Source organism: Physeter macrocephalus, chromosome 6 (assembly GCF_002837175.3).
Source record: "Physeter macrocephalus isolate SW-GA chromosome 6, ASM283717v5, whole genome shotgun sequence".
Classification (NCBI taxonomy): Eukaryota; Metazoa; Chordata; class Mammalia; order Artiodactyla; family Physeteridae; genus Physeter; species Physeter macrocephalus.
Window position 1 is genome coordinate 72,116,652 of NC_041219.1, and position 17,842 is coordinate 72,134,493.

The following is a 17,842-nucleotide window of genomic DNA, read 5'->3' on the forward strand; positions in this document are numbered from 1 at the left end:
CTCTAAGTTTAAATCGAATGCCTTTCACTTGATATTGTGTTTTATTCTAAAGCCACATATGGGTGTGTGTTGTTTCATCAGTGAGATTCATGACAGTCAATGGGAAGAGGTAATCCATTCCCCTTATTCTGCTCAAAATGCAAAAGACAAAGCTAAATTTTGCTAAAGACGGATCCATACCAGGGGAAAGGACAACTCTTAAATGCCCACTGAATTTCTTATCCACATGTTTGAAAATATGAGACATATTTAGACTCTAGGCCAGGGGTATGGTTTCAGGTCTTTCTGGTGTGCTTTATTCCTTCTCTCTCTCAGTCATTTTGGTTTAAAAACACGACACCGCATTTACATCCCATGACCAAAAACCTTGGAACAACAAAAAAACGGTAATTGAGCATTATTATTTTATGCATTCAACAATGCTGATTTCAAGAGACTACACAAACAGGAATCCTTGAAATTGTTTTATTGATGACAGAATCAGCGTATAATTTGATGAGGATTTGATGAGGAACCTGCAAACAATAAAGAATATGTCTATTGCCAGCAAAATACAATTATTCCAGGTCCTTTACATTACAAATAGTTCTTTCACACCAGATGGTTCATATTAACAAAGCCATTTTAGAATGCTTAATTGTGCTTCTACAAAACCTTCGAAGAATGAGGTAGTTTCCTTTACCCACCATATTTTCCACATTTCCATTATTATGCTTTCAGTGAGCTTAAATACTTTTAACTTAATCTTTAAACAATTGCTCATGAGAGCCAAGGCTTATTTATAAAATGTTTCTTTCTACTTGATTATTCTTAAAGATAATCTCAAGAATCACTACACAACCAGAGAAATTTGAGACAAGCAATGGCTGGGGCTTTTTCATTACAATCAGACTTAGACGCAAGAGAACACATTCTAAAAATTCCATAGTTAAGCTGGTATTCTCCCATTTCTAACTATAAACTGATTTAAAAACTACTTCCTCACACTACTTTTCTCTCAGCCACCATATCAAGTAAGCACAGATTCTTCAGCATAGGGGGTTAGGCTCCATTTATTGGCTAACTATGGGATTCATGCATTCTTTTACGCCAACAGGAGACCATCTGCAGAATTTATAGGTGCATACAGATTAGCCAGCTTATCTTTAAAATTTCATTCAAAAATCTACTTACTGCCATATTCTTGAATACCAACACTCTTCAAACACTTATCAATGAAGCAGAAATTGAGGCAGGTTATTTGTATTCCTTTCTCGACGCTGAGAACGACTGTAATGACCGTTGTGAAATTAGCTTGAGGAAATCGCAGCGTGTTGTACATTTTAGTTAAAAACAGAATGATAATATTCAACTAATTTCCAAATCAGTTAACCTTCACCAAGGAAAGGGGAATGGTGGCAAATAGTATTCCCAAGGGGAAAAAGAAGTCACAATCTACTCCTTGCCACTTATTCTTTTGTTCAGTCTCAAGAAGCTTCACAGATCTTAAAATAAAATGGTTGAAGAAATGACATAATAGATCTTATAGACTATGCAATTATGAAGTCTTAACCATATTGGTAGTAATCTAAACTAGTTCCCATGTAACACGACCGTTAGATCATTATCTCAAGATTATCTGATAAGCTGGCCACTATATTTAGTTACTTTCTAATTGGCACTATTTGTACTTGGCACCTATGTTGAAAGCCGAAGATCCCGATAGCAGAATGAGGAAAAAGAGCTCTCTTGGACAGCACAGAAGCAAGTTCGACTTTTTGCCTTTCTTTCTCTACTACCATTTGTTCTTCCTCTGACATCTTCTGCAGTTAAAATTGTCTCCATTCAATGATGGGTAACAAGGAACCTAGCCATTGTGACAGTGGACATGTAGAGAAAATACATGTCAATGATAATACATTTTAATTCATTCCCGTATCACAGCTCACAATTTTTACCATCCCAACAGTGGGTTCCATAGGTAGAACATTATGTAAGTCATGTTTTAGACCTTATTAATCGGTATGTGGTATACATACTTTCAGACAGAAAGTATACAAAGATTACTTAAAACTTCAATACTTGTATCCAGCAGATTTTAAAGACCACCTCATTTGCTAAGACTGAACTTCATGCCTTTATCATTCACTAAAGCAAATATGTTTACATATACCTGATCCCAGGGAATTATTTACCTCCAAACACTTGATATGTTTCTAGTCTATTGATATGTTTCTTTATCACTTCCTCAAATCAATATCTGAGAAGTTTTTTACTATGGTATGTATACTGAAGATGGAAAATAAATCACTTTCTTCTACCTTTGTATTTTTAAAAGAACTTTCTGGCAATGATAAAGAAGAATCTCTTTGCAATACTTTAAATGGCCTTTCTTTCAAAACCTCAAACTGTGAAAAACTGTTGTATTAAAGTTAGTCTTCCACCTGCTATTTTCTGAGTAGCTGTAATCCATCATTTTCAAGCCAACAGTCTCAACAGTTTGATTCATAATTGACATTTTCCAGAAAAAGTCACTCTAGGAACATTTTGTTTATTTCAATACCTGACTTTGAGTTTAAGATCAGCAAGGATGCTGTAATTCGAGGTGTTCTTTTGTTAGATGTACCATGACAACTTAACATCGCTCCAAAGGAATGCAGTTAACAAATGTACCAGGTTGGCAGTAAACAGTAAACCGGGAGGTAATTCACACCAAGAACCCCCTAAATACTAATCTACTGAGTAGTTTCCCATGAGGAAAGAAAGGAATGGAAAAAAGGACATTATTTCTTTTAAAAATGAGATGAAAATGTTTATTGTGATTTCTTGATAGCACACTGATAACAGGTGTGCTCTGGCCTTTATCTCCTTATCATCTAACTGTATTAAATATTACTTTTATACCTAAAACTTCAAGTAGGAGAGTATAAACTCCATGAGGGTAATGTCTATATACTACTTATTTTCTAAAACTAACTCTCTAATCCCTACTGTGAGTTGTGTTAGACACATATTTGTGGGTACTCGATCAACATTTATCAAGTTAACTGATCCAATTAATTACAATCTCTGGGATCTCTGTCAATTAATAAGTAATGCTTACTGAAAGAGTGGTACTCTCTGCCTCCTCTTGTGAGGAGATATCTGGAAAACAGACAGCTGAACAAATTCTACTTGTGGCAAAACAAAGAGATAGGTGTTATAAACATCTACTAAAATTATGTGCCAGGATTACTATCTATAACTTAAGTTTTTGCATATCGTAAATCCACATTAAAGGAATAATTCTTTGATCCTATTTAGAATCAGGACATGAAATCAAAGACCCCTCTTACAATGTTTCTCTAACCCCTGTCTAAGCTTTAGTGCATCTCATGAATGTTTATTGCTCTAAATATTTTAGAAAATATCACTCATTGAAAGTGAGTGAATGTTGTCGTTTCCTGCTTAAAATAGATTTTTCCCAATCATAAGGGTAAAGTGAACATATAATTTTAAAAAGGAACTTTTAAGTGAAAAAGAATACAGTGATTGAGCACTAAGTGGGAATGGGGAAAATAAATAAGCTTATGTTGGCAGCTAATTTTATAGCACAAACTCCCTAAAGCAGAGCTGAAACCGAAGCTTTAATAAAAAGTTCCTACAATTCTTTTGACCAAGATATACTCATTAATTGCCTTTAAGTGCCCCAGAGTACTCTGATCTCAGGAAAGCTAGGTATGATGAAGGTGTATAATGTAGGCTTCCCAGATCTTCAGGAGGGCTGACATTGCCAAGTTATATAATCGATGTGACATTGTGCTTTCTTGCTACCTCTGATCTTTTTTTTTTTCTCGTGACAATCTTTTGAGAAAAGAATAAACGGTGTTTACCGGGAAGAAAAAAAAAGTGATTCCCTAACAAGTTTTCTCAGTCATTTATTCCTCTTTCCCTTTTACTTTTCCTCTGTACTTTTCAAAGTAAAGGTTTTATTAGGTATTACTAGTTTATGCAGTCCTGCAGGTTCTGGGGAGCACGATACACATCCCTGAAATGGACTCTTCTCTTGGTGTATCATGAGTTGAATCCTTGATAAATGACTGTAACAAAGATAATTCCTAACAGCGAATAGCTTTAGGAAATGCTCAGGTTTTGTCTAATGCCTGAAAGCTTCGTTTTAAAGTCTTGGTTTCTACTGATGTGTTTTTTTTTTTTTTTTTTTTTTGTGGTATGCGGGCCTCCCTCTGTTGTGGCCTCTCCCGTTGCGGAGCACAGGCTCCGGACGCGCAGGCTCAGCGGCCACGGCTCACGGGCCCAGCCGCTCCGCGGCACGTGGGATCCTCCCAGACCGGGGCGCGAACCCGGCTGCCCTGCATCGGCAGGCGGACGCGCAACCACTGTGCCCCCAGGGAAGCCCCTACTGATGTGTTTTGAAAAAGGCTGATGAACTTGGTCTGAAATGTAAAAACTGAAAAAAAAAGTGGAAGGAAGAGAACACGCAAAATAAGTTAATCATTATCATTTTAAGCGCCACCAGTTCTGTTTATATTCACGCACATGTGAATTGCTGAATCCCATTTGATCAACCCAATTAAACATTAACTAATTGCAGCCCATTATGCAAATATCAGCAACAATATTAATTTGTTGATCTTTTTGAGCAGATTAGCCTCACATGTTCCTAATGCTAGCCTATCTTACGCCTTAAATGATCAATTAGTGTTACGATAACTAAGTCTTGAAGAATGGATAATTGCCTAGTTATAATGTGCCACTCTTGCTGTATTAATCCACTGCAATTAAACAAATAGTGCACAAGGAAAAAAGATGTGCAGATGTTCCCTTTAAATCTATTTAACAAGTTAGTGTCAAGGTCAATTTCCTGTCTTATTACTTAAACGAGAATGGCAGATTGTGTTCTCTGTTTTAGGAGACCTTGTTTCTTTAAATGTATATCGTCCATCTTCAGAGTCTGGTAGAAAGGGCTTAAAATGCTCTTAAGGTTTGATGAAAGAAATCACACAGACATAATGTCAAGACATATTGTTCTCCAACTCTTACAACGAACATGTCTCGCCATACTAAATTCAGAGATGCAAAGTATAAAATGTATTTGTGGCAAATAGATGATTTCCATTTCTCATAGGAATGCTGAGTCTGGTTATTATGGGCTACCTGACAGGTTAGAATTACCTTAAGTCATTTCTAGCCTACAATATTGAAAATGAGGTCCCAGGATTTGGCCAAGGCAAATGTATACTCTTAGAATGCTACTTAGTGAACAAATTTGTGCAGAGGATAGTTAAAGCACTTCAGCCCTACCTTAAAAGAACAGACTCTCCCAAGACTTCAGATCGCCAATTAAAAGCCCCCTAAAAGACATTTTTACCATTCCTTTTCATCTTATCCTTCCCTCATTTTCATTTTACCGTTCCTATCTAAAAAGACTCTATGGCCAAAGGTCTTGGAAAAGAATCAAAGCCCCATTTGCTATGCGTTGCTAAATGCCTTAAGGAAAATTTTCCAGCACGTCAAAACTTTTAGAATTTTTTTCCTTGCTCTGAAAAGAGGATGAAATATGATCAGCAAGATGAAAGTTATTAGGACTAAAGGAAACCAAAATATAATGTCTGAGAGTTGACCTTCCAAGGGTATATGTTTTCTATCAAGATTTGACTTTCCCCTAGATAAACCAGGATACAATTTTAACTCATGGCTCCCAAACAAGGAAAATATCATCTATAATCACTCTCCCTGTACCCTAACCATGTGCTTATCCAATCCCCATTCGACAGAAATGGGCACCTAAAAAACCAGGGTATAAAAACCAGGGTATATACCTCTTTGCTGTCTATCAAAAACCTAAATATGATTTACTTTGTATTTAACACAACATTTATGTGTTTAACACGAAACATATATCATTTCCATTTGGTTGGTATGGTATCATGATCTCTCTAGAGCTATTACTTTAATTCCAAGACAGTCTTCAAATAAGAAATCATTCCTCCAACTAACTATGACTCTGAGCATCTCTAATGACTTAGCAGTCCATGGAAAATAAAGACAATATGAGGTAAATACAAAGTCAGAATCAATCACAAATTCTAATAGAGAGGTTTCACAATATAGAAACAAAGGTACACTTCTATAGAAGGTACATGTTCATTCATTCCTTGTTATGTGCCAGGCAGGGGAATACAAAGATCTATAAGGCACAAGACCCTCAGTCTTGTAGTGAAGCCTGACTGCTGATTACAACACAATGTGGAAAGGGCAGAGGTGGGCCTTGCTGATGCACCAGGAGAGCCTGGCGCAGACCATGACATCAGGAAGGAGGGAGAGATTTTCTCTAAGACGGACTTAGGGGACCTGGAAAGAAATATGAGGGGAGGAAATCCAGTTTCTCAAAGCCTTGATTTAAAACAAAAAAAAAACCACTTTCTGAGGATGAAGATGTGTCGCAGGAAATGGTACCTATGAAATTTACTCAGATCAGCTTTCAAACACAAAAACACTTGGTTGAGGAGCAGAACGTAACTTATGCTAAAGAATAAACACTTTTTTTATCTGATTGAAGTACCAAGGGAAGCACTCAGGTTATGGAGGAAAATTCTACGCTTAGATGGCTTCCACTCTCATCTTTCTAGAGAAGGTAAGGTAAGCTTCTAGGAGCAAGTTTATAAACTACTACTGGATGATTGCAATTCATCTTCTCTGGCATGAGGAAACAATCGCCCTGGTAACACTGATAATACAAACTACATTATGCGCAACTAAAAACAGGTAACCAAAGAAATGTCTCATAATTCAAATGCAACAGTCTGTCCCAAAAGCACACAAATGATAGCCTGTTCTTTTCCATTCAGGATACTGTGATTGTCCAGTCACTCTCTTCTCTTCCGTACTACAACAAAAGCAAGAAAACATGTTTCAGTGTAAAAGCTCACAGCACAGGAACAGCTTATAAATAAACTTAATGATATAACCAACGTTGTACAAAAGGTTCACTTCTATTTTGAACATTAAAAGCATATTCACATTGAAAATAAGACTATGTGTAAACAAATACCTGGAAAGAATCACAAATTTTATAATTATTGTGGAGCTCAGATTTATAGCTGGTATAGGTCCCTTCCATATGCCTTTTTATTGCCATTCTGTATTTAGCTTCTCAGATCATGTCCCCTTTCCACATGAATTGCCTCTTTAGTACTAATATAACTTGAGTTGACATGAACACAAACAACAGAATTCCTGAACTGGAAAGAACATTAATGACCATCTAGCATTCAGGGGATGAGCCATATAAATAGGGCTCTGGATTTCACTTCAGAGCAATTCCACTTCTACTGGTTTTATATAATGGGATTCCAGGAAAGGTTTCATTTGTAGAAAATGTCTATGGCTGAAAAATCAAGTGTGAAGAGCAATGAACTTTTAAGCCCAGCTTCTCATTTAAGGACACTGAGGCTCAAGGAAACTCTTTAAAAAAAAAAAAAATTCTATTGAAGTACAGTTGATTTACAATATTGTGTTAATTTCTGCAGTACAGCAAAATGATTCAATTATACATATATATTCTTTTTCATATTCTCTTCCATTATGGTTTATCACAGGACTTTTTTTTAACTTTTTATTTTATCTTGGAGTATAGCCGATTAACAATGTTGTGACAGTTTCAGGTGCAAAGCAAAGGGACTCGGCCACATACACATGTATCCATTCTCCCCCAAACTCTCCTCCCATCCAGGCTGCCCCATAACATTGAGCAGAGTTCCCTGTGCTATACAGTAGGTCCTTGTTGTTTATCCATTCTATATGTAATAGTTTTGCATTTGCTAACCCCAAACTCCCAATCCATCCCTCCCCCACCCCACTGCCCCACCTTGGCACCCACAAGTCTGTTCTCTTCTAGGAATCTCTTAATCACAGCCCAGTTCTGCCTCTGTGCAATGCTATTCCTTCAACATCACAATGTCCATGTGCTGGGTGCCTCTTAAAGAACTTTGAAGACCTCAGAGGGGACTTCCCTGGTGATGCGGTGGTTAAGACTCCATGCACCCAATGCAGGGGGCCTGGGTTCGATCCCTGGTCAGAGAACTAGATCCCACGTGCATGCTGTGACTAACATTTCGTATGCCACAGCTAAGGAGCCCAAGAGCTGCAACTAAGGAGCCTGCCTGCCGCAACTAAAGATCCGGCACAACCAAATTAATTAATTAATAATAATAATAATTTTAAAAGACCTCAGAACAGAATCTATCAAATTGATAAAAAAAAAACCTGGAAGCCAGGAAAGGAATGGGTCCACCTACAACCTTCTGGTTTACATGAAAAGGAGAATGAAGGAAGCCCAATGATTATAAGGGACTTGCTTAATCCACATCAGAGAGGGTTGCCTAAAGACGGTGACCCCCCACTGTTGACTCTGTTGATTAATGATGAATGCTGGATAAAACATTCCCAAATTCTGCCGGATTTGTAGATGGTGGCGACACAACTTAGGGGTAAGAGTAAAATATATATGTTTTATTTTTCTGATGTGGATTCCCATTAATACATCAGACACTTCAGTCCTTAATAATGATTGGGCGTCAGCATATTGACATTTTAGCAGATCTTGTTACAAAACTTATGATTCATGACCACTATAATTTCATCTTGAATCTCACCAGTTAAAGTGAATTTGCTTTCAATTAGTTATTTTAGTTTTAAAAACAGTCAAAATCAATTTTCAATACAATGACAGTCATAGGCTGTGTAATTCTCTGAACCTGCAGGATATGTGTTAAGGTTTATCTCTCTCACCCTATAATTTATGCTTTTATGTAAAATCATAGCATTCTGAGATGTATCCAAGAGATGTGATAATACAGGTAATTCATAATATCTAGACCTAGGTGGGTAACAATCACCTTTCATTTCAATGATGGATAATGTCATTTAATTTTCCAAGGCAAAATAATTCAGAGTAGAGATGACAGATTTTAGCAGGGATAGAAATTTTCCCTCAAGAGGTGTCCAGAGAAGCAACGGCAAGAAAACACTCATCTGCATGAGCCAGGCTGTCCTTATACCACTGGCAGTGTCGTTAACACCACCATAGTGGCAGTCCCACACCTTTAATGTTTGCAACACAGTAAATCAAATCGAGCCTGTAGGATGGTACTTTGAGTTCATGTGGAAGGCTCAGTGTGATGTGCAGAATTTTTATCTTTTCATCAATTCCAATTAGAACACTGAACTAAAACATGACTGATGACAAGTTTACTACTTGCATTCAATGCATGTATGGCAAATTTTACAAGGCCTTTGCTAAAATACTTTCTACATTCAGCAGAAAATTCTTAGCAACATAAAAGGTGAATCTTCACATCAGGTACTTACTCTCCACAAGGCCAAAAAAAATATAACCAGCACTGCTCACCAGGTAGCACTTTGCCATCCTGGTTCTAAATCGCATTTGATGGCCATGAGAAGCTCTGTGATCCCATAACAAGGGGAGAAGTGTGGATTAGGGAACAAGGAGGGGCTGGGAAGCTGGTCAAGGGACTGAACCATCAAGGCAATCTGGAATGTTTACCAAGTTTGCACACAAAAGGGATGGGGCTCTTTAACTTCCAGAACTAACGTCATCAAGCTGTTCCATTGAAAACAAGAAAAATACAGTAACAACTAATGGTCATTTATTCTTACAAAGTTGTAGCCACTGGCGGGAAAACAGATTTTTGAAATTCTATCTGGTGGCGTGCAATCAGCACAGTTCCTGCTTCTATCCCATTCGGCTTCCCTTATTTTAAACTGTTGAAGGTGTCCACCTCTGGGTCTTGGCAATCACTCCTCCCACTTTCTGAAATGATAATAGCAGCACTGCTAGTTAGTCAAGCATGCTACTCTGATATTTAAGACCCGGGTTCCAGCTTTTATCTGATCTTGACAGCAGTCTGGATGTGTATCTCACTTTGAAAAGACCTAAATCAGATTCTCTGAAGGTTTTTTTGAAAAATAATTTGACATTATTCAAGACCTTCCTCCCATCTCTTCTCAGAATGTGTTAATATGCAAAAGGCAACACATTTTTTCTCTTTAGTACTTGCTTGGTGTGTCAATCACCCATTCATTCCTTTATTTAAGAAACATTACTGGGTATGTACTATGACCCAGGCCCTGTACCTAATGCTAGGTTTACCAAAAGAGAATAAAACAATGCCCACCCTCAGACAACCACATAGCAAAGGTAAGTGTGTGACTAATTAGAACATAATTTAAAGGTCATACGGGGGGCATCCCGGCGCGGAGCGGGGCTGCAGCTCGGTCTCCCCCGCCAACCCTCCCCCTCAGGCGCCATCCCTCCACCGGCCAGGCCCACCCGACCGATCGATACGATCTACTGCGGGCGCGGGCGCGAGCCCGGGGCAGCTCACGGGCAGCCAGAGCTCCAAGGCTCCCCGCGGCGACGTGACCGCCGAGGAGGCAGCCGGCGCTTCCCCGGCTCAGGTCAGCGGCCAGGAGGACGGCCACGGGAAAAGCCATGCAAACTCATCCCCCAAAGGTGAGGGGAGTCGCCCCCCGTGAACGGAACAGAGGAGGCAGCCGGGGCCACTGGCGATGCCATCGAGCCGGCATCCCCTAGCCGGGGCGCTAAGGCCAAGGGGGAGGTCCCGCCCAAGGAGACCCCCAAGAAGAAATTCTCTTTCAAGAAGCCTTTCAAATTGAGCGACCTGGCCTTCAAGAGAAATCGGAGGCAGGGGGCAGGGGGCATCCGTCTCCCTCGTCACCCACAGAGGAAGGGCAGGAGCCAGGGGGGTCGGTGCCTGCGGCGAGGAAGGCACTGCCCAGGGAGGGAAGGCTGCCGCCCCCCGAGAGCCAGGAGCCTCAGGCCACAGGGGAGAGGCTGGTGCTGCCTCCAAGGGAGGAGACACAGAAGAGGCAGGGCCCAGGCGCACAGCCATCCATCGCTGGGGGCTCTACGCCAGCGGGCGGCCACAATGAGTAGCTGGGTGAGGGCAGGTGGGTGATCTCTAAACTGCAGAAAACTGCGCTGTCCTTGTGGTCACTTCCTGGACCTGGTGCCCTGGCTGCCTTCCTGTGCCCAGAAAGGAAGGGGCTGTTGCCCCCTGGCCACGTTCCCTCTCCTCCTCTCCCTCCTGTGGATTCTCCCATCATCCATCTGGTCTTCCCCTTAAGGCCAGTTGAAGATGGTCCCTTGCAGTTTCCCAAGTTAGGTTAGTGATGTGAAATGCTCCAGGGTTCCTGTCCCTGCCTCCTTCCCTGTCCCCACCTGTGCAGAAGGCAATTGCTGGTTTTCTTCCCCAATTCTTTTCCAAGTAGGTGTTTACTCCCCAAATCCCTGAGCCCCATGTAGGGGTGGCTATACTCCCAAACAATGCTCCAGTGTTCCTGTCCCTGCCTCCTTCCCTGTCCCCACCTGTGCAGAAGGCAATTGCTGGTTTTCTTCCCCAATTCTTTTCCAAGTAGGTGTTTACTCCCCAAATCCCTGAGCCCCATGTAGGGGTGGCTATACTCCCAAACCCTGAGTGTCCAGCCTTCCCCTGTTCAGTTTTTAGTCTCGTGCTGTGCCTAGTGGCCCCTGGGATGGGGAGGACGCTGCCCCTGTCTAGGTTTTTATAAATGTCTTACTCAAGTTCAAACCTCCAGCTTGTGAATCATCATCTGTGTCTCATTTTTGACTTGGTAAGCAAGTATTAAGCTTTGGGGGGTCTAGGGGAGGTATGTGATGTGAAACAACTTCTTGTCTTTTTTTCCCCCTTCCCATTGTTGTAAATAACTTAATGGCCAAACCCAGATTTGTAATTTTTTTTTTCCTAACTGCTAAAACCATTCTCTCCCACATGGTTTTACTGCAACATTTGGAGAAGGAATAAATGTCATCCCATTAAAAAAAAAAAAAAAGGTCCTATGTGATCATCCCAGGGGCCATGGAAGCTGGAGGATGAAGCAGCATTTAAGTGGGTGAATATGTGTTTGTACTGCGGGAAAGGGACGCTGTTCAAGAGACTGAAAAGATTCCTAAAGGAGATGTGTCTCGAAGGATAACCAACACCTTATCAAGTGGGAAAACTGTAGAAGATACAGAAAGGCAGAAAGGAAGCAGCAGAGAGCAGAGCATATTGGACGACAGAGAAGACCCCAAATGGCAGCGGCAAAGGAATATGATGGTAACTGGAATAGCAAAGAGTAATGGGAGAGAGGGGAAACATGGGCAATGCGGTGATGTTCTCCATGTTCAAGTTTGGTTAAGTATGAACACAGAAGTGTTTTTCTTTGTTGCATTAAAAAAAAAAAGAAGAGGGCTTCCCTGGTGGCGCAGTGGTTAAGAATCCGCCTGCCAGTGCAGGGGACACAGGTTTGAGCCCTGGTCTGGGAAGATCCCACATGCCGCGGAGCAACTAAGCCCGCCCACCACAACTACCGAGCCTGCGCTCTAGAGCCCGCGTGCCACAACTACTGAAACCCCCGCGCCTAGAGCCTGTGCTCCACAAGAAGCCACCACAATGAGAAGCCTGTGCACCACAACTAAGAGTAGCCCCCCGCTCGCCGCAACTAGGGAAAGCCCACGCGCAGCAACGATGACCCAACACAACCAAAAATAAACAGACAAACTTATTTAAAACAAAAACAAAAGAATCCTGTCATCTGAAATGTCCCCCTCCTAAGAGGTATTTGTAGGGCAATCTAAGACCCAGGGAACTACATGGATAATTAGCCAAATGGGATGAACACTCAACCTCAGAGATTCTTACTTGTATACAGAAGTACACAAGTTAAATAAAAATCAGATCTGTGGTTAAGAAGGTATTTTCCCCCTAGGTCACACTGTAGGAACCTTGAGGTTTCTTGGCTGTTGTTGCCCTCTTCTTCAATTCACCAGAGCACTTCGGAGGAAACATCACGTTTCCATGCAATGTCAAAGAGATCAAATTTAAAACATGATGCAATTCTGTGCTTTTTTCTCAATAATTATACTTCAATTATTTTTCTTGGAGAGAAACAGACAATTTAGTAGCTTGGCTGACAGAACCAATTTGCCAGCTTGTAAGAGAGTAATTTCGAAACTGTAGGTTCCATGCCCACAGGCACAAAATAATTGAAGAAGAAAGAGGTGGTCTTAGATTCCAAATGGATGGTCCTTTGTTACTTCACAATTTGGAGCAGATTTGGTGCTTCTGGTTTGTAGTTTAATTCAGAATCCTTGTATTATCTCATGTATCCCCTTGTTTCTTTGTTCAGTATGGAGCTCTGAACGTATCATTAGTTTTTAGTGTTACTACCATTTATACTTTACTACCTAGAGTATTAACTTCTTGGCCACAAGCACCAAGTTATATAGAGCATATACACAGGTAAGAGGAAAATGGTCTATTTCTTCTCATTTTCTGCTCCATATATAACTTTTATTTTTAAACCTTTTGATATGGTCTCACATTTAAATTGAATAAATTTGTCTTTCGTCTATATCAGTGTGCTTTGACCTCTCCAGTTTTTCGGTCACTTTTTCCACTACTCTATCACCAGCACCTGGAACTGCCTCTGGCACACAGTCTGTGCTCAATACTATGCATCTGCTGAATGAAAGAATCAAAAACATTCACTTCCCTCACCTACATTCCTGGCTTCTGTAATCTTACTTTTAAAAATGCTCTTTCTGGGGGCTTCCCTGGTGGCGCAGTGGTTGAGAGTCCGCCTGCCGATGCAGGGGACACGGGTTCGTGCCCCGGTCCGGGAGGATCCCACGTGCCTTTTGATATGGTCTCACATTTAAATTGAATAAATTTGTCTTTCGTCTATATCAGTGTGCTTTGACCTCTCCAGTTTTTCGGTCACTTTTTCCACTACTCTATCACCAGCACCTGGAACTGCCTCTGGCACACAGTCTGTGCTCAATACTATGCATCTGCTGAATGAAAGAATCAAAAACATTCACTTCCCTCACCTACATTCCTGGCTTCTGTAATCTTACTTTTAAAAATGCTCTTTCTGAGACCTCTTGTAATGACTTTGCATCTCGCCACAAAATTGTCTTTGGGCTTCCTTTACTCATACTTTAGGGTTCTGGGGCATATATTTTGTCACCATCTCAACAGGGATGACACACATTTCTGCTTTTGCCTTCCAAAGCTTCATGATTATATCTGCTCAACACCTCTACTTAGCTTTTTCGTCTAATTCCTATTTAATAGAGTTTAATTTTTCCCTCAGCCTCTTTGACTACTTTTCCTTTTCTTTTAATATGTTACAGCCAAATCCAGTAAGTTTAAATTTCCTTATTTCATATAATTTCTAAGAATTAATCCTGAAATCTCCTGTTTTGTGTATTAACAAAAACTATAGACTATAGACTGAAACATGCTTTTTGTACAATATGTTCAAGAAAATTCTCCAAAGTAATCTTTCCTTATTACTATAGCCACACTTCTTCCCCTCTTAAAAAATCTTTCAACTTCCGTTTTGGATAAAGGCTTTCACAATCTAGCCAATTATATAATTTTTTGTTCTGTTTATGGTTTTTTGTTTTGTTTTGTTTTTTTGCGGTACGTGGGCCTCTCACTGCTGTGGCCTCTCCCGTCACAGAGCACAGGCTCCGGACGCACAGGCCCAGCGGCCATGGCTCACGGGCCCAGCCACTCCGCGGCACGTGGGATCCTCCCAGACCGGGGCATGAACCCGTGTCCCCTGCATCAGCAGGCTCACTCCCAACCACTGTGCCACCAGGGAAGCCCTGTTTATGTTTTTTATTTGAACAAAACACTAATAACTTGTCTACTTTCATCAGATTTACCCAGACAACTCTAAAAATACATGAACCATCCATGCAGAAATTTTTATTAAATTTCTTCGAATTACTTTGGATTGTTTCTATGTAGAAACCAACTCTGAATAAATTTTAAGTCTTCAATGTTAAGATATTCCTTTATTTAGCTTACAGAAAACTTCTATTGAAAACACTTCTATTGAAGATTGTAAGACAACTCATTGGTTCTAAAAGCACAATAATTCTTTTCTTTTAATGCTATAAATTTTGCATAAAAGTTGCTAAGTCTTCAAAAAATAGCATTTTCATCCAAAGTCCTCTGTAGGGACCTGCTGCTTTCCCAACCAACTTTACATTTTTGCTTACTTTTTAAGACCCCACACCATTTGATGTCACCCAATCTATCAAACTTTATTTCACATTTCAATAGGAATCTCAGCTCCCTCGGGTATTTTCACTGACTGGCAACAATGGCATCCGGGCTCAGCAAACTTTAGAACAATATCTTTTATAGGTGACCCAGGTTTACCTGGTATATGATATGTCTACCTAGAAAGATGCTTAACTGCCTGATGACATTACCGTAGATTGTTGCTCAGAAAAAATAGGCAAAACAAAGTTAGCAGTATTAAAAAATAGGTGTGCACACTCTTTGACCTGATAATTACAATCCCAGGAATTTATCCTAAGGAAAAAATCAAGGACGCACTGTTTATAATAGTGAAAGAATTTCCAACAACTTAAATGTTCAATAATAAGATTTCTTTAAAAATTATAGTATATCAACATAGTGGAATTTAATTAAACTTTATATGTAGAATTTTAAAATTTATTGATACGAAAAAGCAAATGATTTATTAATTGAAAAAAAGCAGGTTAACAAAATTACGTACGATCCCACTGTCAGAAAAATATCTATCTAAAAATACATGAGTGCTTACAAAATACGGAAAGTTGAGATATCAAAAGTTAACAGTGATTTTATCTGTGATGTAATCACAGGTAATATTAGTGTTTTTCTATAAGAAGTCTGTTATACTTTTCATGAGATTTTTAAGTGTTATCAAAATTTATATACTTTTTAAAAACGTTAAGTAATTGAGTCCCTGACTATATATACATATATATATATATATATATATATATATATATCCCTTCTTTCCTTCCTTCCTTTTTTTTTTTTAAACTGTGCATCTTTTTTCTCATTTCTGCTTTGCTCATGCCCACACACACTATTGGGAACATCTTCCTTAAATTTAATTTGTTGACCTCAGATGGTAGCACGTACTCTCTTCTCTCCACTTAAGTATGATTTGGTTCTAGGCTTTGAATGAAAAAAAGACAGCATTTTAAAAATAGAAGCCCTCGGGCTTCCCTGGTGGCTCAGTGGTTGAGAGTCCGCCTGCTGATGCAGGGGACACCTCTCCCGTCACAGAGCACAGGCTCCGGACGCACAGGCCCAGCGGCCATGGCTCACGGGCCCAGCCACTCCGCGGCACGTGGGATCCTCCCAGACCGGGGCATGAACCCGTGTCCCCTGCATCAGCAGGCTCACTCCCAACCACTGTGCCACCAGGGAAGCCCTGTTTATGTTTTTTATTTGAACAAAACACTAATAACTTGTCTACTTTCATCAGATTTACCCAGACAACTCTAAAAATACATGAACCATCCATGCAGAAATTTTTATTAAATTTCTTCGAATTACTTTGGATTGTTTCTATGTAGAAACCAACTCTGAATAAATTTTAAGTCTTCAATGTTAAGATATTCCTTTATTTAGCTTACAGAAAACTTCTATTGAAAACACTTCTATTGAAGATTGTAAGACAACTCATTGGTTCTAAAAGCACAATAATTCTTTTCTTTTAATGCTATAAATTTTGCATAAAAGTTGCTAAGTCTTCAAAAAATAGCATTTTCATCCAAAGTCCTCTGTAGGGACCTGCTGCTTTCCCAACCAACTTTACATTTTTGCTTACTTTTTAAGACCCCACACCATTTGATGTCACCCAATCTATCAAACTTTATTTCACATTTCAATAGGAATCTCAGCTCCCTCGGGTATTTTCACTGACTGGCAACAATGGCATCCGGGCTCAGCAAACTTTAGAACAATATCTTTTATAGGTGACCCAGGTTTACCTGGTATATGATATGTCTACCTAGAAAGATGCTTAACTGCCTGATGACATTACCGTAGATTGTTGCTCAGAAAAAATAGGCAAAACAAAGTTAGCAGTATTAAAAAATAGGTGTGCACACTCTTTGACCTGATAATTACAATCCCAGGAATTTATCCTAAGGAAAAAATCAAGGACGCACTGTTTATAATAGTGAAAGAATTTCCAACAACTTAAATGTTCAATAATAAGATTTCTTTAAAAATTATAGTATATCAACATAGTGGAATTTAATTAAACTTTATATGTAGAATTTTAAAATTTATTGATACGAAAAAGCAAATGATTTATTAATTGAAAAAAAGCAGGTTAACAAAATTACGTACGATCCCACTGTCAGAAAAATATCTATCTAAAAATACATGAGTGCTTACAAAATACGGAAAGTTGAGATATCAAAAGTTAACAGTGATTTTATCTGTGATGTAATCACAGGTAATATTAGTGTTTTTCTATAAGAAGTCTGTTATACTTTTCATGAGATTTTTAAGTGTTATCAAAATTTATATACTTTTTAAAAACGTTAAGTAATTGAGTCCCTGACTATATATACATATATATATATATATATATATATATATATACCTTCTTTCCTTCCTTCCTTTTTTTTTTTTAAACTGTGCATCTTTTTTCTCATTTCTGCTTTGCTCATGCCCACACACACTATTGGGAACATCTTCCTTAAATTTAATTTGTTGACCTCAGATGGTAGCACGTACTCTCTTCTCTCCACTTAAGTATGATTTGGTTCTAGGCTTTGAATGAAAAAAAGACAGCATTTTAAAAATAGAAGCCCTCGGGCTTCCCTGGTGGCTCAGTGGTTGAGAGTCCGCCTGCTGATGCAGGGGACACGGGTTCATGCCCCGGTCTGGGAGGATCCCACATGCCGCGGGGCGGCTGGGCCCGTGAGCCATGGCCGCTGAGC

The 17,842-nt window shown here is 39.6% G+C and overlaps 1 protein-coding gene and 1 pseudogene across 4 annotated transcripts in view; one reads left to right on the plus strand and one right to left on the minus strand.

The window, feature by feature from the left end:
• Positions 1-526: 526 nt before the first annotated feature.
• Positions 527-17,842, minus strand: part of BCAT1 (branched chain amino acid transaminase 1) — a 105,141-nt gene continuing 87,825 nt past the window's right edge. For 2 of the 4 annotated variants that reach the window (XM_055085509.1, XM_055085510.1), the window contains exon 12: positions 527-6,865. In XM_055085509.1, the coding sequence (XP_054941484.1) occupies positions 6,824-6,865 (42 nt within the window). In that variant the 3' untranslated portion in view covers positions 527-6,823. The remainder of the gene's footprint in view (positions 6,866-17,842) is intronic. The other 2 variants (XM_007101353.3, XM_007101354.3) reach the window with 1 other exon arrangement.
• Positions 10,117-10,953, plus strand: LOC102978717 (MARCKS-related protein-like; annotated as a pseudogene).